This window comes from Anguilla rostrata, chromosome 4, assembly GCF_018555375.3.
Source record: "Anguilla rostrata isolate EN2019 chromosome 4, ASM1855537v3, whole genome shotgun sequence".
Taxonomy (NCBI): domain Eukaryota; kingdom Metazoa; phylum Chordata; class Actinopteri; order Anguilliformes; family Anguillidae; genus Anguilla; species Anguilla rostrata.
Window position 1 is genome coordinate 15,444,775 of NC_057936.1, and position 25,077 is coordinate 15,469,851.

At 41.8% G+C, this 25,077-nt stretch overlaps 4 protein-coding genes across 29 annotated transcripts in view; 1 reads left to right on the forward strand and 3 right to left on the reverse strand.

The window, feature by feature from the left end:
• Window positions 1-3,736, forward strand: part of LOC135252625 (ras-responsive element-binding protein 1-like) — a 68,808-nt gene extending 65,072 nt beyond the window's left edge. For 5 of the 6 annotated variants that reach the window (XM_064330923.1, XM_064330925.1, XM_064330927.1 and 2 more), the window contains one exon: window positions 299-3,736. In XM_064330923.1, the coding sequence (XP_064186993.1) occupies window positions 299-954 (656 nt within the window). In that variant the 3' untranslated portion in view covers window positions 955-3,736. The remainder of the gene's footprint in view (window positions 1-298) is intronic. The other variant, XM_064330928.1, reaches the window with a different exon arrangement.
• A 190-nt stretch (window positions 3,737-3,926) lies between these two features.
• On the reverse strand, window positions 3,927-11,962 carry LOC135252627 (translocon-associated protein subunit alpha-like). 2 transcript variants are annotated; one of them, XM_064330934.1, is made up of 9 exons: window positions 11,768-11,962; window positions 10,080-10,192; window positions 8,213-8,309; window positions 7,564-7,826; window positions 7,203-7,279; window positions 6,608-6,686; window positions 6,323-6,416; window positions 5,755-5,769; window positions 3,927-5,378 (listed from the first exon to the last, which is right to left on the reverse strand). In XM_064330934.1, exons 1-9 carry the CDS (start codon window positions 11,835-11,837, stop codon window positions 5,311-5,313), a joined length of 876 nt encoding a protein of 291 aa, XP_064187004.1. In that variant the 5' UTR covers window positions 11,838-11,962; the 3' UTR covers window positions 3,927-5,310. The 2 variants fall into 2 exon arrangements, with proteins under 2 accessions (XP_064187004.1, XP_064187005.1); XM_064330935.1 differs by lacking the exon at window positions 5,755-5,769 and having other exon boundaries at window positions 11,768-11,961.
• A 575-nt stretch (window positions 11,963-12,537) lies between these two features.
• LOC135252626 (E3 ubiquitin-protein ligase TRIM39-like) lies at window positions 12,538-19,626 on the reverse strand. Of its 4 annotated transcripts, XM_064330933.1 has the most exons (7): window positions 19,183-19,626; window positions 17,189-17,763; window positions 16,549-16,644; window positions 16,099-16,332; window positions 15,870-16,017; window positions 14,335-14,361; window positions 12,538-13,906 (listed from the first exon to the last, which is right to left on the reverse strand). In XM_064330933.1, the coding sequence occupies exons 2-7, from the start codon at window positions 17,759-17,761 to the stop codon at window positions 13,359-13,361; spliced, it is 1,626 nt and encodes a 541-aa protein (XP_064187003.1). In that variant the 5' UTR covers window positions 17,762-17,763; window positions 19,183-19,626; the 3' UTR covers window positions 12,538-13,358. The 4 variants fall into 4 exon arrangements, with proteins under 4 accessions (XP_064187003.1, XP_064186999.1, XP_064187000.1 ...); XM_064330929.1 differs by lacking the exon at window positions 14,335-14,361 and having other exon boundaries at window positions 12,538-13,933; XM_064330930.1 differs by lacking the exon at window positions 14,335-14,361 and having other exon boundaries at window positions 12,538-13,933; window positions 18,998-19,626.
• Window positions 19,627-19,774: 148 nt separating this feature from the next.
• Window positions 19,775-25,077, reverse strand: part of LOC135252623 (nebulin-like) — a 57,129-nt gene continuing 51,826 nt past the window's right edge. For 13 of the 17 annotated variants that reach the window (XM_064330911.1, XM_064330916.1, XM_064330922.1 and 10 more), the window contains 8 exons: window positions 24,953-25,045; window positions 24,756-24,788; window positions 24,518-24,622; window positions 23,787-23,958; window positions 23,397-23,489; window positions 22,942-23,085; window positions 22,094-22,212; window positions 19,775-21,653 (listed from right to left, as the gene is read on the reverse strand). In XM_064330911.1, the coding sequence (XP_064186981.1) occupies window positions 21,474-21,653; window positions 22,094-22,212; window positions 22,942-23,085; window positions 23,397-23,489; window positions 23,787-23,958; window positions 24,518-24,622; window positions 24,756-24,788; window positions 24,953-25,045 (939 nt within the window). In that variant the 3' untranslated portion in view covers window positions 19,775-21,473. Of the gene's footprint in view, window positions 21,654-22,093; window positions 22,213-22,941; window positions 23,086-23,396; window positions 23,490-23,786; window positions 23,959-24,411; window positions 24,623-24,755; window positions 24,789-24,952; window positions 25,046-25,077 lie in introns of those variants that run through there. The other 4 variants (XM_064330908.1, XM_064330915.1, XR_010329439.1 and 1 more) reach the window with 4 other exon arrangements.

The window sequence follows — 25,077 nt, forward strand, 5'->3', positions numbered from 1 at the left end:
TCATTGCCCACCTCTGAACTAGAGTTCAGTCTGTAATTACATTGAGGACTTGTACTGCCCATTATCTGTGAAATGAACCTGACCGCAGCTGTTATAAATCAACAGGCTAGCATTACTGTGTATGTTGAAGCACCCTGTAAGGGCGTGAAAATGCATATGAAAACAGAATATCTGAAAAAATGCCCACTTGGATTGTATTTAGCTATTAATTTTTCGATCCTGAAGCTCCCTCTGGGAGAAATGTATTCTACACAGAGTTTGCGTATACCTCTACACATGCTGTATTTAATGGTCTTAGGTAGAAATGGCTGCTGTGCCTTCATCGCCGTGGTGACCGCTCTGTCCTCCTCAGGTGAGAGGCCCTACAAGTGCCAGACGTGCGAGCGGACCTTCACCCTGAAGCACAGCCTGGTGCGGCACCAGCGCATCCACCAGAAGCCCCGCGAGGAGGAGGAGGAGGAGGGCGAGGGCGAGGGGGAGGAGGAGGGGGAGGGGGAGGGTGCGGAAGCAGCGGGCGGGGCCGCGAACGCCACCGGCGACGAGGAGGGAGGGGCCAGAGGCCACTCGGGCAGCGAGAGCGAATCGGCGCCCGGCAGCACCAACCCCGCCTCCGCCTCCGCCTCCGCCTCGGAGAACGAGAACGACAGCGAGGCCACGGGCGGCTCCAGGGAGGAGGAGGTGGAAGAGGGGGAGGAGGAGGTGGAGGAGGAGGCCCAAAGCTCGGAGAAGACGGGGAGCCCGGAGCGGGAGGCTCCCGAAACGCAGCCAGGCGCGGAGCCCGCGGCGCAGCCCCCCCAGGAGCCCCCCACGGAGCGGCCTCCCGACCCGCCCGCCGACCCCGCCGCGGGCGAACCCTCGGACGGCTACATCCAGGGTCGGCTGGAGATCCACACCAAGCCCTCCCTGGAGCGCGTCCTGCCCGCCGGCGAAGCCCCGATGGTGGGGCTGGAGTGAGGGGCGAGCCCCAGCGTGCCATATCACTCACCTTTCCAGCGCGACCCCTTTTCCCCGTGCCTTACTACTTTCTTTATCATAGATATTTGTATCAAGTTACATTTATTGGAAAATCTAATTTTTTAAAATAGCGTTTTATGATGATTATTTTTTTTTTGATCTTTATAGAAATGAAATTGAAATGACAAAGCATTGATTTAATGAATGATTTAAAGATACCTGTTTGTATGATTAACTGAGAGTAAAATATAAATATGTATTTAAACCACAGCTGTACTTAAATCTGCAGAGGCTAATATGGCGGTTCGCGATTATGGGATGGGGAGGTTAAGGCTTGAAAATGATAACATAACTGGAAATCACAACACAGATACCCAGCGCGGAGGCATTCGAAAGGCTGCCCGTGTTTTTCCTTTTTTTTCCTGGAAGAAATTCCCGTGTCGACAAATAGTGTGATGCTTTTGTTTTGGAGCTGAATGAGTTCTGAGCTAGTTTACCGGAGGAAGAGACATTCGCGGAAGCCTCCGAAAGAATTAAGGTAGTCCTATGTGTGTTGTGATTATTCTCTTATCAGAGAAATGGGCAATATTTGCCTTGCTGTGCTTTATTTTTAATTCTGAACCGTGCTTAGCAACCATCTTCCAGCTGATTGGTGGGTGGCCCTGCATGGTATTAGGGAGAGGGTGGAGGAAATTTGTGTTTCGAAAACTCATTGGCTTAAACAGGGGGGCCCGGCTGATTTGGCTGGAACACAAGGGCCCGCAGACCAGGGGACCCCTCTCTCCACGGCACCTTGTTCGTCGGCGAGCTCCTCCGCAGGGCCCCGGTCTCCACGGAGACCAGGAGGGGGGGGGGGCGTTAAAGCTCCTGATGCAAAGCAATACAATCAATCTCCAGCAACTCTCCCTCGGTGGAGGTGGAGCCGAGCGGTCCGCTAACCTTGAAGACGTCTTCCAGAACATTAGTATCTAAGTAAAGCCTTACTCTGAGCCTCTCTGGGGTTTCAGGGCAGGACTCTCAGCACATTCTCTCTCTGTCTGGTGGAACACTACTCTACGGGGTTTTACACGGCGTACTTGAACTCTGCCACCCTGAAGTCTCCTGCGTGGCACTTTCTCACCCGTTGCCTTCCAGAATAGCGCCACGGCGGGGCTTTCCGGAGCACAATCGGAAGACCATCTGCAGGGCTGTTTTTTTTTTTTTTTTTTCTTTTTTTAATCGTTTTTGTTATGTACTCTCTTTTAAAAAGGAACCTCAGAAATAAACAAATAAACCTCAAGGCAAAAAAAAAAACAAAAAAACTGTGTCTCCAAATCTAGCGTCGGATGGAGAGAGTGGAGGATTACCGCTGACAGACGGAGGAAAGCGGAAGCGTTTCACACACCGGTCGGCAGCGTCTGGACAGACGACCTCAGATCTGGCACCAACCAAAAAATTTGAAAGCAAAAAAAAACAAACAAAAAAAAAAAAAAGGGATTGCAACTAAAACGGGCGAACGAAAAGCAATCAGCAAAGACGAAACGGAAGCAATAAACCTAAAGCAAGTGTTAGAGCTGTGAGCAAAACGCAATATAGAGGATGAACAATGGGGTGGGGTGGGGTGGGGTGGGGAGGGGGGTGTGGATAAATAACAGGTGATGGGGAAGCTGGCCCCTGATTGGGCACAAGTCCACACTCTACACCAATCGTTCTTCATGTCGTGTGAGGCACAGGGCGTGGCATTGACATGGATCGTAAATGTGCAATGATATATGCTCAAGACTGTATTTTGGTAAGAGAGAAACATTATGAAACCCAGCTTTCCCATTACCTTTCCATTTTCTTGTATGTGTGCGTGTGTTTGTAGCTATGGATGCCCATAAATACAACGCACTGTTTTTAATATATTTATTGAGAACCCAGAGTGGGGGGGACGAGGTTACTTGAGGAGAAGCCATGTATTATCACGTTTATGCTGCAGAGAACAAGGATTCAAATATATGAAATCGTCTCCCAGCTTCAACCTGGGACTACCATTAGCAATAATCACTATTGATTCTAAAGCTTTATGTAGATCTTTATTATGTTTGTAGACTGTGTGGTCTATTTTGTTATTAGTTTGAGAAATTAATTTTTTTTGTTTTCTCCTATATATAAATACATATAAAACTGTGAAATTCATTATGTGTTCAGCTAAGGGTGAATCTTAGGCTAGTTTTGCATGTTAATCTAATTTGTTAATTTTTCTCGCTCTCAGGGCTTTTACAGAATACATATTCAATATTTTTCCCTTTTGGTTCCTGAGTTGCAAAAAAAAAAAAAAAAACTTTTCTTCAAATTCTAAATTTCTACAAGGAAAAATAAAACACCAATCACTACATTTAGCACTTCACTGTGAATTCAAATAATCATATGAGAGAAAGAGAGCTCATTCATTCCCTTTAGGCAGACTGCTCCTTCTGATTGGTTTAGCCGTAATGTCGGTCTCGCCCAATGACGAGGCTCCGTTTCTGTTCTCACGTTTGTTTTTCCCTCCTTTCTCTCGACGCCAGAAGGAATGTTTGACTGAGGTAACGGATGAAATGGCCGCCTGTATCACTGTTGAAGTTGTGTGACTTGCTGTTAAAGGGAACTGCTGCTACACCCACAGTGGACAGGTAAACAGAACCTGGTTTAGAACAATTGAGTGCTTGGTACTCTGCTCCTCCTTTGTATTACTGTGCTTCAGATTGAGAAATTTAAGCTGTTCTGTATTGATATCATTTAAGCAATAAAGATATATTAAGGAAGGGTGTGAATCAAAGGCGTTTGGACTCCTTACTTCGCCTGTTGGCACAGCCCATCTTCCGCAGTGGAATACAGGTCCAGGAACTAGACCGTTTAATGTCTGAGGCCTTTACTGAACAGTGAACGGAAGCTTACACAGCAGCATCACCATCACAGAAACATTGCACATCTTGGCTCATATTAATGTTCACAAATGTAAAAACAAGGACGATAGAAAAATTTAATCTTGACTGTATTTAGCATTTGCCAAAAATTCATACACATTTTTAAATCTACAGCATTCGGCAAAAAGTTCCAGCAAAACTATTTATTTTCGTAGCAATACCTTCAAGAAGGGAAATTGTCATTCCAAGACCATTTACTTTCATTCGGTGGTCATTGCCGTAAAATTTCTTATTAAAACAATCCAGGACATACTGTGCCTATCAAGTGGTAACAAGTGCAGTAGATGAGTTATTCTGAACAGCTATTTTTACATTTCAAATGACAGCTCTTCAGATGACATGGACCAGTACACAAATAGTCTTGGTTTAGGTAAAGCTTATTTCTGTAAACATTCTTCATGATTCCATTTCCTTTCAATCATACCGTACTGCGATAACCACATAACATGTACAGCTTCAAACTGTGGGTTCACACAATTCTTTACCCACAACTGTTTCCTTGTATTAATGCCAGGTCTAAAACCCCCCTTGAAACAATCGGTTAGGTGTAAGTTAACGCAACAAATTCTGTAATGTTGGGAAGGCCAGTGAGCTCTTACGCAAGCTTGCATCAGTCCCAAATCTCTGTTGCTCTTTGCATTTTAGTAACTTCATATTCAGGCAATATGACAGTGCTTTTCGAAACTTGCAGTAAAAACATCACTGAAATAAACCTCATTCTTGTTGCATACTCACAAAATGCAGAAATTATAGCGAACTCCACACAGGTATCAAAGGAGGCACAATTAAATATCAAAGCAAAAAAAACGATAGGCCATTTTGTGTCTTCGTCCTCTTAATTCACCAGTTCACACTCACATTATTAGACAAACGTGTAGAAGAAACTTCAGAATGCGGTTTCAGTGCACTTCAAGCAAAGGTGAGTGCCTTCTGTCTCGAGACAGTACCCTGACGCGTACAGCCAAAAAAATAAAATACATTTCTGGCTTTTCTGCAACATGACAAAATATCAAGTTCTCAGATGAAAACAACAAAAGCAACTGCAGAAGTAGGAGGGGGAAAAAAAGCCCAGAACAGCATCCCATCCTGCCTTGCTCCCTTGGAAAGCAGACCAACTGCCTCTAAATCAATCAGCTAGGCCCTGCCTCCGCTCAGGACAAACGTTTAAGTCAAGGCCCTTATAGCTGTGGCAATTCCTCTTCCATAATAATGCACTTTAGTCACTATAATAAATAACAAGCAGATTAATATTGCAGTTGTAGTAAGTGGTTGTAACTGCCTCCAAATGGCACGGGGAGGGGAGGGGAGCGGGTTCTTAGTTCTTTGACAGACGTGGCTGGTTGGAGCTAGGCTCCGCCTCCTCTTGCCTGCTTGCCTTACTCCCAGAACGGGCGCCGGGTGCGCGTGGCAGAGACGGGCGGCAGGATCACTCGTCCGAGCCAGCGGAGCGTTTCTGTGCTCTCTTGCGCGGCGACCGTCTGGGGGAGGCCTTGTCTGTTAGGAGGAAGTGGACAAACGCGGGTTTAGGGTTCAGACTCCTGCAGTCAAGACAATGTTACATTATACAACCGCAAAGAAACGGATTCAATGAGGGAGGAAGTGGTTTGAGAAATGAGGGTAAGACATCCTTTCATGGTAAGGAGTCCCCAAGCCTGGTCATACTAACCCACTGAAATAACTCTCTAAAGTGTTAAATAACTAAGTTATTATATCAGCATACAGCATTCCAGGCCAATTCATCCCTATGCAAACCAAAATATTAAACCCTGGAGTCTTGCGTTTCAGTTGGTTTCCAACTAAAAGGTAACCCTTTCTCTACTTCCTGTGACATTTCCCCACACTCGTGTTCCTGAGAGAAGAGAAGCCTCACCTCGTCTGCTCTGCACTGAAGGCACGAGGAGAGAGAGAGAGAGAGAAGGGGATGCAGAAGAAGAAAGACAGCACAGCCAGTTAGAAACACCAGAAAAACAGTGGACAAACCAAGACGGTCACAAGCGAGAAATAATCAGCAAAGCAGTATGACAGCGGATTCCATTACGACAGAAAACGAAAACTATGCATTGAACAAGACAAGAAAATGAGAAACTGCTTCATGTGATGCTTTAACAAGTATGACGTGGGCTGCAGACCCAAGATTGGGTGTGATAGCGCAAATACAAGAGGAATGTTTTGGCTTTTGTGTTTTTTTTCTTTTTTTTTTTTTACAAAGCTGTTTAATTGTAAGTTATCAATAGGCCTTAAATCCAAGACCATTCCTTGTCCAGCTGAAGGAGGAACACAAATAGTGGCCACATAACGCCACTTGGTAGCAGATCAATCGTACAAATTCACTTTCGCAGTGGGAAACGGAAACAATGGAAACGATTCACAAACACGTTCGAGCCAGCGTAGCCCGAGATCTCCAAGTTAAGTGTGCTCGTTACTGCGTATTGACTTACTGATCTGGTTAAGGGTCTCCTGGGGGATCCAGCTCATGTCCACATCATTGTGGCTCGACGTCCCCATCTCCACTTTGGCAGCGGGTCTCCGCCTCTGAGGGAAAGACAGAGAGAGAGAAAAAAAAAGAAGTCTGTGCACATGCCCACAATAACAACCCTGTCTAACAGGCCTGGCACACTATTTGCAATACTATGCATTCATTTAAGAGAAAAACCCGTTTAAAAACAAGTTTAACTAATCAAAGCGTACTACAGGCTACAGGCTCATAGGAGCGCCTGCCTTACCTTCCTGGATTCCAGCAGTTGATGTAGCCCCACGACGACAAGCAAACCCAGACCAGACAGGAAGACGTACATGAAGATCCTGAGGGAGAGGAACAACATCATCCATTTTATGAGGATGCACAGTGGAAGATGTGTTCAGCTGCACAAGGTCTCCTGTTTGAAAAACTACGGAATCCACTCAACAACATTTTACCACTTTGTTCAGACAAGTATGTACCCCTCTGTTCATATTACATCTTGTGTCACCGAGCATATATTGCTTAAAGAATGCACACATTTGTTATTATTTTTCACTGATACATTACTGAACTGTTGTGGGTCAAGAAACTGATTTAAACCACAGCATGTGAAATATATAAAATTAGATTAAACAAACCAAATTATGCTGAAAAAATATTGTCCCACAGTAAAAATCTTCAAAAGGTTAAAGAGTTCAAGAAAGCAGAACCCACAGACTGCAGAAGTGCTTCAGTTACGCCATTTTAATGTGGACATAAAATGCTATTTGCGTGGCCATCATAGCTGAAAGGTCATACGTGAATTTACCAGAGGCCAGAGATGACTTATTCAGTCATCCAACCTGGTCCTCACTTACGTCTCCCCATCTAGACCGTCTTCCCTCTCCGTAATGGTCACGGTCTGGTTGAACACCGCGTCCTGGAACACGTTGCCCTGGAAAGAGTGCAGAATGTGAGCGTAATGTCTGAGTAAAGGAACACATGAACCGCTGTACTACAGGTCTAAAAAAAAAAAGGACAAGAAATTCTGTCTATCCTTACAAAGACCTATTGTAGTTTGGACTGTGAGGGGGTTCCAGGCATGAATGGAGGAGATCTTTTTTTGTAAAATACTATCTTTTTTTAATTTGGAGATTTACATTTGTTCTTAGGGAACCAAAACTCCCGCACAGGTTCCCTGTAGGCTACGTTAAAGAGTCGCGCACGCTCCGTGCTCACGTTGCCGTCTTTGTAGTTGAGGTTGATGACCAGGCCGAAGGGGCGCCCCCCCATGGGCTCGGCGGGGATGAAGGAGTACTCGAAGGTGGCCTGGCGCTGGGGGGCCACCACGGTGCCCAGCTGCAGGGCGGTGAAGTTCTGGATGTAGAACTGGAAGTCCTGCGGGTAGCGGAACGAGGCGTCCAGGGACTCCACCACAAACTCCTCGCTGCCCTTGTTGGTGAAGCCCAGCAGGAATTTCACGATGTTGTTCGCAGGGAAGTCTGGGACAGGGAAGAGAGAACAGTGTTTAAGAGGTGACCTTCAGTGCGCATTCAGAAGGAAGATATGCTTATTGCATGTTAAGGACAGAATTCAGCGCTTCAGAGCTTTTAAACTGCGCAGAGAGAGGATAGAGGCATACAGTTATGCCTGCCAGCAGATGTAACGGTTCAGTCTTTAAGACGTAATTCATATACATGACTCTATATACAACCTAAATTCAATTTACCTGAAATATGGTGCATAGTACTCAATGTAGAACTACCTTTTGATTTAAAAATTATTTTGAATAGACAATGATGTACTGGAAGCTAAAGAACCACTGGTTATTGTTCCCTAGCTGCAATTGACAATGATGAGGTAAATTTATGGCTGTGCAAGAACTCACCTTCTCCCTTGACAAAGAGGATTGTGGTGTCAGCATGGGGGGAGGCCTTCACTTCCCCTGATGAGACGTCTTCCTCCTCCTCCTCTTTTTCCTCTGTCTTTGGAAACACAGGCCACAGAAAGAGACATGAGGGGAGAGGCTGAGACTCATTTTCAGTCAGTAGGAAACTATTTGGGTCCTCTGTTGTATCCAGATAACAGGGCCACGATAGAAGGCAGAACCAAATGTCCGGTAGGTGCTCGTCATTATTAAAAGGCCCTCGGCATAGGTGTCATGAGGAAAAAAATTAATGAAAACATACAGCTGACTAATCAACTTCACTGGGATTCATTTTCATATAAACCCACTTTTTGTTTAAGAAGACAAATAGTATAATTTCACACAAATCGGATAGTTAATAACTTAAAATACTGTTAAACCTCTGAGCCAGGCACGTCTGGGAGTGTCCTCCACGATAACTTCACGATAACTTGACCTGGGTCAAATACAGATACTAATCAAACAATTTTAATTTTAAATATTTTACATATTTCAGTTAACTGCAAAACTAGGGAAGACTAATTAGCTACTTCTATTTGAGGTATTTGTAAAATAAAAATAGGTAAATATAACAAATACTATTCTAAATTGGCACAAAATTGAAATATGTTCGGAAAAATTACTAAAAATAGGTTTGAAGTTATATTCCAAATGAATTTTATATATTTTGTGAAAAAAGAGCATCTCCAAACTAGCCATTAAGTCCCCTTTTTCCATTTGTACTGATAAAACTCCAAGCGCACTCTTGAGAATCTGAGAATGCTGTGGGCTGCACCCTGTCAGTGGAGGCAATAGCATGCCTCCTAAATGAGCACACCTGAGATGAACCGGGTAATTAGTACAGCCACATAAAGGGCCTGCTTGAGTACACCAGTGTGGATTGTTTGGAGTGATGTTACTGGCAAGTCATATTTTGGGACGTGTACTTCGCTGCCTTCATTTTGCACTGCATAAAATGTGCAACATCATGATACAACAATAAGATGCTACTTGAAATCACAAGGTTTTTTTTCTTAAAGAATAATTTTTCATTATTTTATCAATTACCAAGTGTCATGTGTTTGTTACAGTAAACATTGATACGGCAAAGCAGTCACGGGCCACGACAAAGTTGTTGAAAATCACGGTAAACTGAAGTGTTTTTTTAAGATTCATTTACCAATATATCTCATGCGCAGCAGTATAAAATGATCAAAAATAACATGCACAACTGTAGCAAAAGTAGGCAAATGCTTGAAGTTTTTCAAAAAAAAAAATCTGCAGGCAGTTGCTGCTTGGAACAAATACAAGTAAAATGCATTAATAGGCTGGTGTACTGAATCGCTTCAAATCATCGCAGAAAGAAAGAGCATGCTTTTTGCCTATAATTAAACAAAACTTCATTAGAAACTCAATTTGAATTTTTTGATTGGACTGTAACTAACCAGAATTTAGCTAGCTGTTCATTCATCTATATTGCTGTAGAGATCAATATAAAGGCACACTGCCAACTTCCGCTAATTGATGCAATCTACAGGTCGGAGCGTAGGTCTAAATGTACACCTTAATTAAACAATTCCACATGCGGCTCTGAAGTGAAATGGTTAACATGCTTAAGCCAATACGAATCACACTGTAAGCTACTGTAAGATTGACAATTACCATGCAAAACTGACAAAAAAATCACAAAGCATTAAGCAGGGGAAATCATGGAAATCCCAGGAAATGGAAGAAATATCCAAAATTACAGCATGATTCCCAGACCGATCAGTAAGTAGTAAATCAAACTTTTAAAAGGCAACCTTAACAACAAGCCAATATGTAACTTCACCAAATGGGTTTTCCTCACCAACTCGGTGTTGTCATCATCCTCAACCTCTGCCTCGTCATCTTCGTCCTCAGCGATCACATCCTCCGCCACCTCCTCATCCTCAGTTGCATCTTGCGCTGCTGCAAACTGACCTTGGTGGAGGTATAAAAAAATTATTATAATTTACCAACACAGAAAGCCATTCTTTCCAAGTAAAGCATATTTACTGTACACTCCAATACAACTCTGTATCAAGTTCCTTCTGCTACTTAAAGTGAACCATTGCTCTAAATTAATCTGCCCCCAAGCAGCTTCTGTAGCCTGTTTTGGATGGAGCAAGGATTCACACTACCCAAGCATGCAGGTCATGCAAAAAAAATGTAGTGCCCTGCTTTAAAGATATAATTTGCTAACTAAATTAATCAAATACAGCAAAGAGGAGACATGGGTTGCACAACACATTTTCTAATATAATACCATAGTGCAGTTTTTCCTTATTCGTGTCGAGTTTATTATTAGCTCGTTAGTCTGACCGACATGTTTATTCGGACCACTGTGGTTTCACTGTATTTAATAGGCAAACAATTCAAGCAAACCTAATGAATCACCGGGAATACAGATCACAGCGGGTATAAAGCATGGGTCCAGGACATAGGTTGGGTAACGACTGTAACAGTGTTTCTCTACATCTATAAAAGGAGAGACTTGCTCCAGAATCTGAATAACGTGGGAAATGGGTAAGGTGGTAAAATGTGCTAACTTTACCCGCAAAACATAGCTACCAGCGAACTCACGTAGAGACTACGCAGTTTTTGATGATGAGCCATCTGCATCCCATTTGCCACAGCTATATGTATTGGCAGCTAGCACGGCTAATGGTACCCAACGAATGTTGGCGCTGCAGCCGAACTTCTCGAAATAGCACAACTGATAATGATGTCAATTTGTAACGCTTCCATCTGAACAGGATCTAAACTGGTTACACATCAGACATGAAAAAATGATTGCTCTTCTATTGCCCAGGTTTGGCCAAGGCAACGTTAGCCACGAAAAAACACGCACCAGCATTACCATTTGGACAACCGGCTAACTAGGACAATCCATGTTGTCACATCCGTATAGTGATCTGTTTGTAATCATCTAAAAAAAACAGACCGTTAAAACACTGGCTAGCTAACGTTAGCCGTATCGTATAACTTAGTTACAGCACAAAATGTATTTGTTATGTTGGGCTTGGAAGTTGGAAATCTGCTCGGTGCTGTTTTTCCCCATTCAGAGGTGGTGTCTATGCTGCGCGCTAGCTTGCAACTAAGGACACGTCAAGCCAAGCTGCTTAGCATTAATTTATAACAAGACCACTGTCGACTCATGCTCTACATCTGTTAGCTATAAGGTGGTCGGGGTTCGTTACTAGCTTAGAAGTCAGCATAACATCGCAAATTGGCTAGTTCCCAGTTTCAGCATGCAGTACTCCAGTAGTCTAGTTAAGAGATTTCGGCGCGCTACACCATGCAATGACTGGTGTTGGACTTATATCAAACGAGCCTGATAGCGCCCCTTCTTTTGGCAGTAGTATGTTGAATTAGCATGCATACGAATAGCAGTAGAAAAAGACTTAATACAAACAGTTAAACGTCTCATTATTAGGTGGCCTACGTCCGATATCTACGACGTCCACAGTAAAATGCAACTTAATCGTTTTCCTTGCTTGGCAGGTGCATACTTACCTTTGATAATAATGGTTGTTGGAAAAGCTAGCAACGCAATTAATAGTAATTTTGGTAAAAATCCCATCATGGTTCCCAGATGACCGGTAAACCCCACTCTCAAACTAAGCTAGCTGCGAGCACCTTGCTGGATAAATTCAATCACTGACAGTGCGTTTCGAAATGGCCTGTTCATCCGGGATAGCGCCATTCTTGGTGACGTCATTTTAACGAGACGGCCTCAAGCAGGTTCGTTGATGGGCTGACCTGAGCTAAATTATGTTCTTAGTCCTGTGATAATTGTTCTGAGATAGTTCTCTAGTAATAAAACAAAATAAATAAACCCCGCATCCAGTAAAAAAAAAAGGGCCAAACAATAAGAAACAATATTTAAATAGTTAATGACTGCATTGTGTCATTATATCTGTAAAAGTAACTATTTGCCACCAACTTAGATTAGAGGCCTTACGGAACAGTTTTTACCTGAAACAATTACTGAAATATGTCTTTTTATGTTTTCTTTTTCTTGCACTACTTATAAGTAATATTACACACTGACAGATATTTAGGAATTATGTTTTTATTTTTTAGTATTTTATTTTTTAATATTCTGTACGTGAGTCACTTGGCTTTTTTACATTGAAAACATTGAGACATTACTTCATTTTGTAACATAGCGTAGATTAGGTGGTGTGCACTTTACTGTAATATATGTACAGTTGCAATTATAAAGCATAGGCCTAATTAAAACGTGAACAATGTGACAAAGAGACCAGGCCACCAGGGTGCAATGGGTTCAAAGAAAATGGTTATATTTCCCAGACCTGTAATACAAATTAAATAAAATCTGTTGAAAATCATCACTGCTATTGTAATGATTATGTATTTATGCTTCCAAATAGAATGATATTGTACAACACGAGGGATTCATTGTCAGAATTACAGGAGTTATTTCAGAGCTGGCGCCAGGGTAGAATACATAGAGTAAAGGAAAGAGGCACCATAGTCTCTTTTTATTAAACTTGAAGAGATTATCTTGTGTCTTTCCTCATAAATTTAACATTTCATATCAGGAACCAATGACTACATTGGTTTGTCCTTCTTTGACCTTTCTCAGAACTTCTATTTATTGCTTGTAGTGCACAAAATACTCAGTGTGGTCTGATAGAGGCATTGTATAACACTGATATAACTTGGTTTTCTCTATATCCCAGCATTCTGTTGGCCTTTTTTATGTTACAGCAAATGCCTAGATCCTAATAGGCTTTGATAAACCACTACTACTCTTTTTTTCATTGAAGGCACTCTAATTTGGTTTCTCCAGTGAAGTAGTACTTTTTTATTCCTTGCATACTTTCAAAAAGCGTTTTAGCTGCTCTTATTTATTCTTAAAGATAGCATGCGTATTACATTATTGCACTTTATTTCTCTTTATTTTTACATATCTTAAAAAGTTTGTTATTTTGTCTCAAAATCTCCTATCGCATAAGAAAAATATCTTCTGAGCACCTATGAATAATATTTCCTCTTGAGAATGACGAAGAACATGTGAGTGCTAATTATGTTTTTTTGACACAGATCATGTGTACTGATAACATAGAGACATCTTCATTCACTCTTTAGGAACGACAGGAGAGATTATGAGTGGGGCCATGTTTTGATCTCCAGTAATGACACCTGTATTAAAGTAAGGGTACACATTCTCTTTAAAGCTGCACCCACTGAATGTGTAGATATGCAACTTTGCCTCTACATTATAAAAGGAAATGCATCCTTCCTCATAATCCACATATACTCCAATTTTTTTAGGCTTCATATTCATGGCGAGTTGGACAGGAGGATCAGTGTAAGCGTAGTACTCATTTCCATTTATCAGCCACAAAGTCCAAAATCCATTGTCAGGACTGCGTACGATGGAGCCCTTCCTATCCACAGACTTTGCAGCAACTCCGACATTCCATTCAGTTTTGTCTCCAACTTCTAGTTCCCAGTAGTGCCTTCCAGAACTTACATTTTGCTCTCCCAGTGCTGCAACAATCAGATCAAATCTCTCTGGGTTATCAGGCACGTCCTGTTTTGCGTTTTCAAGCCACAAGTTTTTCTTGTCACTTGACAGGACAAGACATGGATGGGCAGTGGCAGGATCCAGAGTCACGTCATCTGGTGCCAGAGAAGGGGGAAAAATAGCTCATCAAAATGGCGATCTCTCTCCTCATTCACGAAATTCATATATATAAATTCAATTATAAATTCAATATATATATATATATATATATATTAATCAATGTATTTTGCAACAAATGTTGAACTTTTAATGTCAAATGAGAAGAAAACTCAATGTGTAAATCTAGCTCACAATAGATGTGAGAATGAATGATTTATGCAATGAAAATCAATCTGAGAATGCTATAGCTAATAGATTAAATACTGTCAGAATTTTAGCTTGTTAATTCTTATAGTCCTCTGACTTGTAAATAATAAATATGACTAACTTTCCTGTCTTTGCAATAGCAACCATATTTCGCAGCCATGCCAATTCCTGCCGCCTACCACCAAAAACAATAGGAAAAAAATAGGAATTTGCATACCTGCATATTGCTGCATTCTCTCCAGATCTGCAATAAAAAGATAGAAATTATCAAACCAATTTCCAAGAACACAAAGATACTTTTTTGGATAAAATGAAAGCAAACCCATCACTAACAGATTTTGCTTGACTAAGATTCCGCAGATGGATTTAATACATTCTGGGTGGTTTACTATGTATCCATACACGCACACAAAATAACATTGTATTCATAAAAAAGACAAACAAGAAAGGGAATCATCTCTCAGCAGGGCCCAAAAGAGCCTTGGGTGTTGGATCCACAACTTGCCCAATGCATTTTTGAGCACTAACATCCCACTGGAAAAACCAGATAACCACAAATGACATGCATTTCTCAATAAGCATAATGAATGGTACGGCAAGCTTCTCTGCAATACATTGTTAGGAGAAGTATGTGCCACGGACTGAACTCAAGTCAGCTCACAGCATGTCTTGTCACAGACGAGTCATGACCTGTTCGCAAAAATCATTTGTTTTGCAAGGAAAGTTTCCAGCATCAGTTCTGAAAGTCGCTGATACTGTGTACCTTTCTGCAGTAAATTACTGTTAAATTGCAGATGGCACCAAGAACTGCAGGTTGAACTCAGAGGTGGATTTCAATGTGGCTGTATCCTTTTCAGATAATGCAAGTTACATGTTGAAAATGTACCAGGAACTGTCAACCCTCAAAGGCTTAATGCCAAGTCCATTTAATCTGCAATGCCCACAGTGTCAGTTGCATTTGGCCAGGCAATTTATCCAAACTGACAAAGTCATGTTGCTGAAGAGGTTTTTAAACATTGTTTAAGCATAAAGTTGCACTATACAGCGCAAGTCTGTGCACCTGTTATACAAAAGGCCCTCTGGACTTTATTCCAGGATTTGACATGAAGGGAAGAAATTTTCTTCCAAACTCATCAGTTGCAAATGATTTGCACAGGAAAACGAGGGAGTTTTGTGACAGAAATAAAAAGTATAGGCCTACTTGTCCATTCTAACCAACTCCACCAATCCAGGAAGGTGTGTTTATTTCATATAGACAAATTTAGGCCCAGCATCTTCAAGCAATGACAGAGGATACTTTAAAAATATATATATTACTTCATTTTTACTAACTTACTCCTACAAATCATTTTCATTATTATGAATAGCCTTCTAATTTATCATTTTTGTGTAGGTATACTTTCTATGTATGTAAGCTACTTCCCACGTGAAAAAACAATGATATTGCACAACACTAAAATATGGTTCTGACACATATCTTTGGGTCTAGTAACTACACTGAATACTGCCTGTGACAGTGTGGGAACATTTCTGTCAATCATCGTTAAGTGGTGTATTATCTGAGTGGATGACTGAGGAGGCGTAATGTGATAATTGCCTAACACATGCAACTAAAGAAGGCTCTACTGACCTCGTTCACGCTGAGAAATGTAGATGAGACAACTGCTTTCGAGAAAACTGTGACACTAAAAATAAGCTCAGTAGGTGCACAGTCCAATACTATTAGCACAGTTAGTCATTTCAGAAATTTACCATTTGCGGAAAACCTCTTCTCTTCTTCGGATATTAACTCCACCAGTTGCAACAACATTTTCTGCACAGTTCCCAGGCAGGGATCAGCGTACACAGTGACATCAGACGGGCTCTTGATGTGTGAAATGGTGCACAAGGAAGGGAAACTCTACAACAGGAAAGGCATAATAAATTTTCTGCAATTAGCTGATTTTTGCCCATTTGACAAAACAGTGTGATGGTTTCTAACCCGCAGGATATGGATATAATCCTCAGAGTGCGAGAGCTGCTTCAGCTCCGCGTTTCGTCTCCTCAGTTCGGCAATTTCCCGTTCCAGCTTCTCGATAAATCCTTTCGCCCATTTCTCTGCAGCGTCCTGCTTTTCCTTTATAAGCTCAACGAGCTCGGACTGGCTTCTCTCAATCGCGCGCCTCAGAGCATTGAGGACTTGCTCGCTGTCCTCAATTTCTTTCTGCGCATTAGTCTGAGAGAAGAAGCAGTGAAGCCCGTTGGTGAACATGAACAACAGGACAAACGTAATAACGTAGCCGTGGGAAAGCTAAACAATGTGGTAAAATATGTACTGAGAATATAGTTCAAAGATGACAATGTTTCAATATCAAAAAGATATTAGGGTATCTGAAATGAAGCATGCTGCCCAACACATTACTGTGAGATAGCAGCACTTGTCACAACTCACTTTGCTGAGCTCTGCTGTCCGCTTTACGTCTTCCACCTTTTTTATTCTCTCCTGGATCATCTGGTTTATCTCCTCTTCAACTTTCCCAAACTGAATCTGTGAAAATTGTTTTGGTGAATTCCTTTTCAAGTCAAGAAGCAACATTAGAAATGGAAACTCCTCTCATTAATTGTAGATTCATCATCTACTCATTAAATCAATGGCTAAGGAAACAGCTTGCAAAAGTGTGCAAAGCTCTTTGAAATATTTTCACAGTTAGTATTAACAAGATTGCCTCACAGTAAATTTCATCCCTTGGTCATTTAATGTATTATATCATTCCATAGCAATTAAATATAAATTTTTGAGAGCTTTCAGGGTTCTATGTAGATAGTATGGTGCTAAGACATCAAGCTTTAGAATGCTTGAGTCCCATAGCATAGCATTTATTTGTATTGAATGTACAGCAGTTTAACATGTTTGCAAAGCAAAAATACATTATAAAGACATTCCTATGTTCAAAACTAATTTTGAAAAAAGTCATATAGAACCTTATATAAGCTGTGTGTTTGGCTATGATGAAACATTTTTTATTGCAATCAAGGTTCTTCTTGAAAAGAGAGGCAAGCACCAAATTTGTCGCATGTAAAGAGAACTTTACCCTCTTTTCTTCACATGCCCTCTCTACAAGTATGGTGTCGTGCGTCCTGTGGTCTTTCTCGGCGCATAATGCACAAATGCAAGTCTCGTCAGTCTGACAGAACACCTCCAGGAGTCTCTCATGCTGTTTGCACATGTGGCCTTCCATGCTCACGGGGTCAGAAAGCGTGTGTTTATTGAACCTGTGCAAACTGATGTGTTCGCCGCAGTAAGATGTCAGACAGGTTAGACAGGATTTCACAGCCTTGAGCTTCTCCTCAGTACAGATGTCGCAAAGCACTCCTGCAGCGGTTGGGGTAGGCGGTGTCCCAGATGGTTTAGCATTCACGTCAGCCGAGCTCTTGAACTGCTCAACAATTTCTGCAAAGCTTTTGTTGACGCAGAGGTGAGGTCTTGTTTCGAAAGTCTCCTTGCACAAAGGACACTGAGGCAGGTCACAGCTGTCCCAGTATCCTCCGATACAGGCCATGCAGAAGTTGTGGCCACAGGGAGTGGATACGGGGTCGTTGAACACATCCAGACATATAGAACACCGGAATTGCTCCTCAAGCACAAGGATGTTGGGTAATGCCATTTCTGCCAAAACAATAAGATGGGCGTGAAGAAGTGAATAAACATATTGCAATCTAAAACCATGACATATTGGCCAGACCACAAACAATGGGCCCTATTTTCACAGGCCAGACACAACTGTAGAAGTCCAGCGGTAACACAAGACGGTGATGAGTCAAGGATGTTCAGGTTTTAAGTTAATTTCTGTAATTTAGTTACTAATATACTGCTTATAATATAAAGAAAGACAAGAATAAAACCAAACAATGTCATAGGAAACCATTGAAAATTCTGATCACAGCTGAATTAATTATTGGTCCATTTAAACTAATGGCTATGGCTACAAAATGAGAGTAGTCTATTTGAAATGAAGGTATAGGTTAATTCCAATGATAAGATTTATAAAAGTCTCTCTCTCTCACTCACCCAGATGGCTGTGTACCTCAGCAGGAAGAAAAAAGTAGAAACAGGGATAACAGTTAACATCATTGAGATGTATAAATCTCTTGTCAGATCAAGAGTTTCTATAGTGAAATTCAGGACCTAGGAATATTTCAGGATTGCGTTCTATTGCTTTGTTTGACCTTTTCTCTTTTTTCTGTTCATTTGTTTTGGGTGTGTGTGTCTAGCTATTGTTTCTTTTTGATTGGGTGATTTCTTAATTTTTGCTGCTTTTTGCTATTACTGAATGGCTGTAGGTATTGTACAATAAAGGTTTGTTAACTCTCTCTCTCTCTCTCTCTCTCTCTCAACAATCAGCAAGTATTCTATGATCACTTGAGCATTCACTTGTGCATATAACATAATGCAAAAATATATAATGCATTGCTGTTAAATGTGGTCAGAGTTTGTTAAAACCACAAATGCATTACTAAACATCAAACTTGTACGGCAACCTGTGTGTTATTTCCCACACCCACTATTGCGCTGCCCAACCCGAGTTTACACAAACTGGTTTATCTGTTTTGTTGGAAATATTTTTGTTTTGTGAAAACCTTTTGGGCCATTTAACGTAGGGGTAGATATTGCTCATACAAGCTCTTTGTGTTCATACCGTTTCATATGTAAATATATAAGAACACAATACACCTATACAAATGTGAAGAGGCCTATTCATGCACAAGCTCACTACAAAAGCACTGCCCTACATAATTAAGCTCCCAGAAAATGTCTTAAAGACTCATAATACAATATCAAGAGACTGTCACATTATCCATATGAAACAAAAATAATGTCTATATATATGTAACTTACTTACTTTTCTCATGTACTCCTGTATGTGCTTCCTTTCAAACCATTGTTCACAGATGTCGAGTACATAAGCGAGTTCCCTAATGCTCTAGTTCTACAGTTTCTCTTCCGTGAAGTGAGGTAGAATAGGCGCCACTTCCCGGTACTGCTTATAGTAATAAAGTAATGTTTATAAATAGGTCCTTTACTTACATGTTTCCTTTTATGTGCTTCTTTTGAAAGAACAGTCGGAATTCCACAGCTGCCAAGTACATAAGCTCGTCCCCTAATGCAGTTTTGTTTGACTTCACTGAAGTGATTTGCAGTAGTTGCCACACCCCAAAACCATGGCTACTGCATGGGTGTCCCCGCTTATATTACAGTTTAACCACTTCATTATTTTTTATGCTCAAGAGTGAATCATTACTTGCTATGCAATTAATAATCTTGGCTCCAGTAGGAATTCAGTGTATTTTAGGCTACATAATAATTATAAGTATAGAGAATTAAGTGCCAAGCAATTAAACCACACGCACAAAAGGAACAAGAAATGGCATTTATTTGGAGAAAGTGAACGAGTTTTTAGTTTAGTTTTTTAGAAATTATTATGATTTTTTGTTTACGTGTGTAAAATAATATATAGTACATTAGTCGATTTACCCCCCTTACGCCGCATTTGCAATGCACTTCAGCGATCTTCATCACAAGGGGCATCATCACGCCGCAGAGAGAGGGCCAAGACGTTGTTATACATTTACATCATTCGCAGTCATTTGCGCTAAGGAATACACGGATTAACCAAAAGTCTGGTTTGACAAAGCTGTTTATTTTCTCACGGGACACACTGCAATTAATAACGAAACAAAACTAAACTGCTTACAAAACAAGAGGTGACGACATTTGAGATTCATCTATTATATCAGCTTAAACAAAAAAAATCAGTGACGATGCTTAAACACTGGGGGGAAAAAATACTTGTTCTTTTCATCTCTACTAGGAAGAGCAGAATGTCAAGACAAAAAGGTTCGTATAAACGAAACATCACCGTTTCTGATTTTTTCGTTATTCTCAGAACAAATAAATATTCGTCTCTGTTTAAACTATCCATTTTAATTTAACCCTAAAATGAAAGTATTGTGTACTGGGAAAATGCGTAAAGGGGCTATGAAGCAAGAGAAGAAACAATCCGGCAATCGAGATAACATATGTAAGTGCACACGTGATTTTGATGGTGAAAATTCTGTCAAAGTACATTTAAAAAAAAATTATAACAAGCAGAGCCCAACCTTGTATAAGCTACAAAACATAAAGTCCAACTTATAAATTATATAGGTTGATGAAGTTTTCAGTGAGTGCTTAGCTTACAGCACCCGCAGTCGTGTTTTGCGCTGCCATGTTGCGTACATGCCCAGCACTTAAGGGGTGTTATCCTCTGTTAAATTCAGAATTCACTTACTATTTCAGCTTTTTTTTTCAACATTTTGTTACGTTAGCATTTCTATGTCGTGCAGGCAGAGATCCACGAGAATGCTCAGCAACCTCGATTAAGGCAAGCATTTCTGCCATATATTTGAGGCTGTTTTGCATCCTTTCAGGTTCATACAATATTTCTATCCCAAAATCAAAGCGTAAACCCGAGTTATTGTACTGAATAAATAAAGCATGACACCCCATAACTTACCATTCGAAAAAGAAATTATATTATATTTGTAGCTTAATGCTAATTGAAAGTCTTTTTTAGTTTTAGTCTCACCAGTGACCCCTTATCTATATGATTTTAAAGACAAAATATACATTTGTGTCTATTAAACCCCAACATTTTGCATACCAGAAACTGTAATACAGGCCTCAAATAAACCCACAGCAAGAAGTTATGTTAACTACCAGGCCTACCAGCATTACTTGTATGTTGCAGATCTACCAAAAAAAAGTGTCAGATCAGTTGTGCTAAATGCAACATGAAGCAGTGCGTTATAGAGATAAGACAACAGTACTATATTATTTTTAGTACTGAAAGGTCATTCTCCTCAATGCTTCTATCACTTAAAAAAAATAAAATAAAAGGTTAGTTAAATTCTAAATGAAAAAGGTAGTAAAATAAAATAGGGGAAAACACTCTCCCAGCTCTACTTATGAAGGATTGTAGTATCTACAAGCTTTTATCCAGGCTGACCAACCCTGGTCCAGCAAAGCCACAAATCTCTCCTCTTTTTAATATCAGGAAAATACTGCATGTGCTTCATTGGAGGAATAACTTTCTGTAATAATTAATATGCATGACAATGTTTTCAATTCTCAAAGATCATTGAAGACATAGTCCATTGTTGACATAGGCCATTGTGGCTCTGAAGAACCAGGATTGTTAGCCCTAAATCGCTGTGTCCACAGGGCGCAAACTGAACTACGCTTCCTGGTGCCGAGATGTAGTGACTCAAAGAGACCCTGCTATATGCCCTCCAGGACTGGGGCTGGGGTGCCCGTAGCGTAAGGCGCAGGCATTACAGTTAGTTTAAACACTCCACATAGTTGGCGGGGAGCATGCCGGATTTTCCCGTCCTCTGCACCGTTCCGAACATCCAGCCCTCGTCGATGGGCTGCGCGTTGATGATGACGTCACCGTCCCGGAAGGACACCTCGTCGTGGTCCTGCGCCGCGTAGTCGTACAGTGCCCGGTATACTCTTTGCTGTGGGGAGTGGATTGGAGCACAGGGACGGGACTGTTAAAACACATCAATCAAATGCAGCCACAGATTCCATAGACTAACCGAATGATCCAGCTCTGTCAGATTCTACGGTTGAAGCAGAAATGTTCAGCTTTGATGAATGTTGTTTATATTCATTAAGAGACACGACCAAGCATGTGCCAAGTGATATTCTGTAAATTGTCAACTATCAACATACATCAACTGTATGCAGTTATGTGGGCATGTGGGCACTCATGGTCTTCTACCTGACAAGGTAAGCCAACAGGGAGTAAATCTTATTCCCCTTATCTTATGGTTTTTTTGGGATGACACAAACTGAGTGCATACATTATTCTCTTAAACCGTGTGTTAGTATAATACGTTCACTGAAAGGCTTTGAAATAGAAAGGAAACAAGTTGTTAAAAGTACTGGGACTCACCATGGTGGTGGAATGAGGGGGCGACTGCACAGATCTCACAGACGACATGCTGGTCTGGTGCATGTAGCCATACCCCTGCTGGTGCCCGCTCTGTTGGTACGCTCCAGGCAGGACGGGGGCTGCCGTTCGAAGTCATCCAAACAAATGGAAAATCAAGGAAAAACATTGAGAGAAGCAGTTTAGTCATTTAGAGAAGGAAGACAAATGAGGACGCTTTACGTCTTCAAGACATCCTGTGGGAATGGTAGACCTGGAGGAGCATTTCAGTTATGGTGCAGGTTAGGTCATCAAATCACAGGAGAAAAACAAAAGGGAAGTTAAAGGGACACATCCTGTGAACAAAACGTGACTGACGAGTCTGGTGTCAGGCAGGAAAGAATGCAGTCAAACACAAATCTCAAGCATTGAATCGGCGCCTGGAGTGCCCTTCAGATCACTGGGAAGACCATGCAGCTGCTTGTGATTGGACGAGCCATTGTAAAAGGCACATGGTGAACAGACGCTGAGAGAGTGGAGGGAGAGAGGCTAGCTTCCAGGAGATGTGCTTATGGGAGGACATTGGTGTTCTGAGTTTACAAGAATACCTCAATGCTTTTGGAACAGGGAAATTTAATACAGAACGCGTGTGAATTTTTGCATATAAAAGAGACACATGTGGAAAGGGAGTGCAATCAGTGAGTGAGTCAATACTAACTCTCATTGTATGGGCATGCGTCTCTATTATTTTGTGTTACTGTGTGTGAATACGAGTCTGTGTGTGTTCAAAAGTGTTTGTCCTTAAACACATCTCTCCACGCGTGTGTGTTTGGGTTAGCTGGTGCTTTGGTGTTTTTGAGACCGTGCGCTACCTCTGTCCTGTGACTGCTGTGCAGAGCTGCTGCTGTAGACAGACAGACTCTTGTCCCACAGCTCAGACCCCAGGGAGCTCACTGACTGGGTCTGGGAATGCAGAGACTGCTGAGACTGCTGGCGGCTAAGGCGGTTTGCACGCTCTACCCCCGACAGCCACACGGGGGCGACAAAGACAACAGACAAGAGACAGGATGCCAACGGCAAGAGTGAACGGGTGAGAAAATACAGAGAATAAAAACGAAAGGCAATTGGGAAAAGAATTATGCAGCAACAGATGAACTTACAGATACTAGAAAATACTAAATAGGAAAAAAGAAGGGAATATTGCACAATTAAGGAACAGAAAAGGAGTTTTTAAAAAGTAGAATAACAGCATAAATAGGCAGAAAAAAAACTTGCAGAGTTCAGAGATTTTAGAATGGAGTGAATTGGAGGGTGAGGTGAGCAGTACCCGACATTTTTTGCAGACTTTTAGACTGAATGTTATCCTCCACAGGGTCAAAGTCAAAGATGGAGCCTGGGTCAGTACGCCACACCTTCAGGTCTTTCGCAGAGCAGAGAGAAAGTCAGGTTATTCAGAGACAGACAGACAGACAGAGAGTCAATGGGAAAGATCAAATATCAACTCTCTTAACTGCAGTAATCTTAAGTAGATAGTTAAAGCACAGCTAAGCAAAAGGAGAGCTTGGGCTCATGATAGGACCACAGGATCACCACAGGTACCACCTGTCCACCCAGACTGAAACTGCAACATTGTCAGTTTCAGGTGTGGAAAGGGTTCCCAGACCCTGCGGAAGCTCGTAGATGCCGATGAGCAGAGACCTGAGAGGCAGAGACTCACCGACGATGATGCCTGGCCTGCGGTCCATCTCCACCACTTGCGGGTGCACCCCCTTGTACGCCGCGTCGCTTATCACCCGGTTGTTCCGGCGGACTCGCTCCAAGTTCGGGTCGTCCACCACCGGGGTGAACCCTCGGCCCTTCGTCCGCTCAAAGTCTTCATGGTATTTCGCCTGTCAGATCAAACATTCTGTTACGAATGTCCTTTTCCACAGTTGCTCCACAACTGTAACTAGAAAGTTGCATAGGGTTTAGTTAGTCTGTTAAGAATAGTGAAGAATCACACAATTTGTAATGATCTACATGCAAAAATTTCAAACTATCACACACACCAATTCCAATTTGCCAAACGTCAGACAGACAAACACACATACACCTACAGGCAACACAACACACACAAATACACACACACAAACAACACACACACAATGAGTTCACACTGTGAGTAAGGGTGCATTTGGTCAGCCAACAACAAAAATAACACACTGAAACCAGAGGTGTAAAAGTGTTTTATTAATAAAAACATTAAAACAAAATATTAATAAAATGTTAAATATACGTGAATGAAAACATTGGCGGAGTCATTGCGCTTTCCCTCGTCCGGGCAGAGGGGACGTGGGGTTTACCCTTGTCAGGGGAGTTAAGAGTGCTGCAGTCCCAGCCACAGTGAGCACAGTGAGTGGTGTTACTCCACCGTGGGCAGCTCTGTTGTCATGGCCACCCTCACGCTACCATGGAGATGCTGCTCTGCGACTTCCTAACACGCCTCAGCTCGGGCGTGTCCACCGCCGAGCAAGCCCGCCCCTTCATCGCCTGCAACCCCCGCTGGTACTTCACCTAAAATGCGCGGCAACACAGGGTCACAGAAAGCACCCGCTCCAGACCTCCCCATTCACTCCAGCTACAATGAAGTACAACAGAGTTATGAGGTTGTGTGGGGCAATGTTTCAAGCACTAAATTGTACAATACCAGTGACGTTGATGCACTTGAGCTGACGGAGGACTGAAGTACAATGCGAGAAAACAAGGGGGGATTAACTGGTTACCCAAGTCATTGGGACCAGACTTATGATATAGTGATGACATCACAGTGATGTTGTTCCAATGGTAACAGACATGCAATACAGGAATAACATCACAGTGATGAGCCAGTGATAGCAGACTTGCCGAGCTGATGTTCTCCTGGTTCTGACGAACTCTCTCCATCTCTGGAGTCACTCCTACAGGAGTGGCTTGGCCCAGCTGTTTCTTATATTTCACCTGTGAGAACATGTCAGCTTTCACAGCACAAT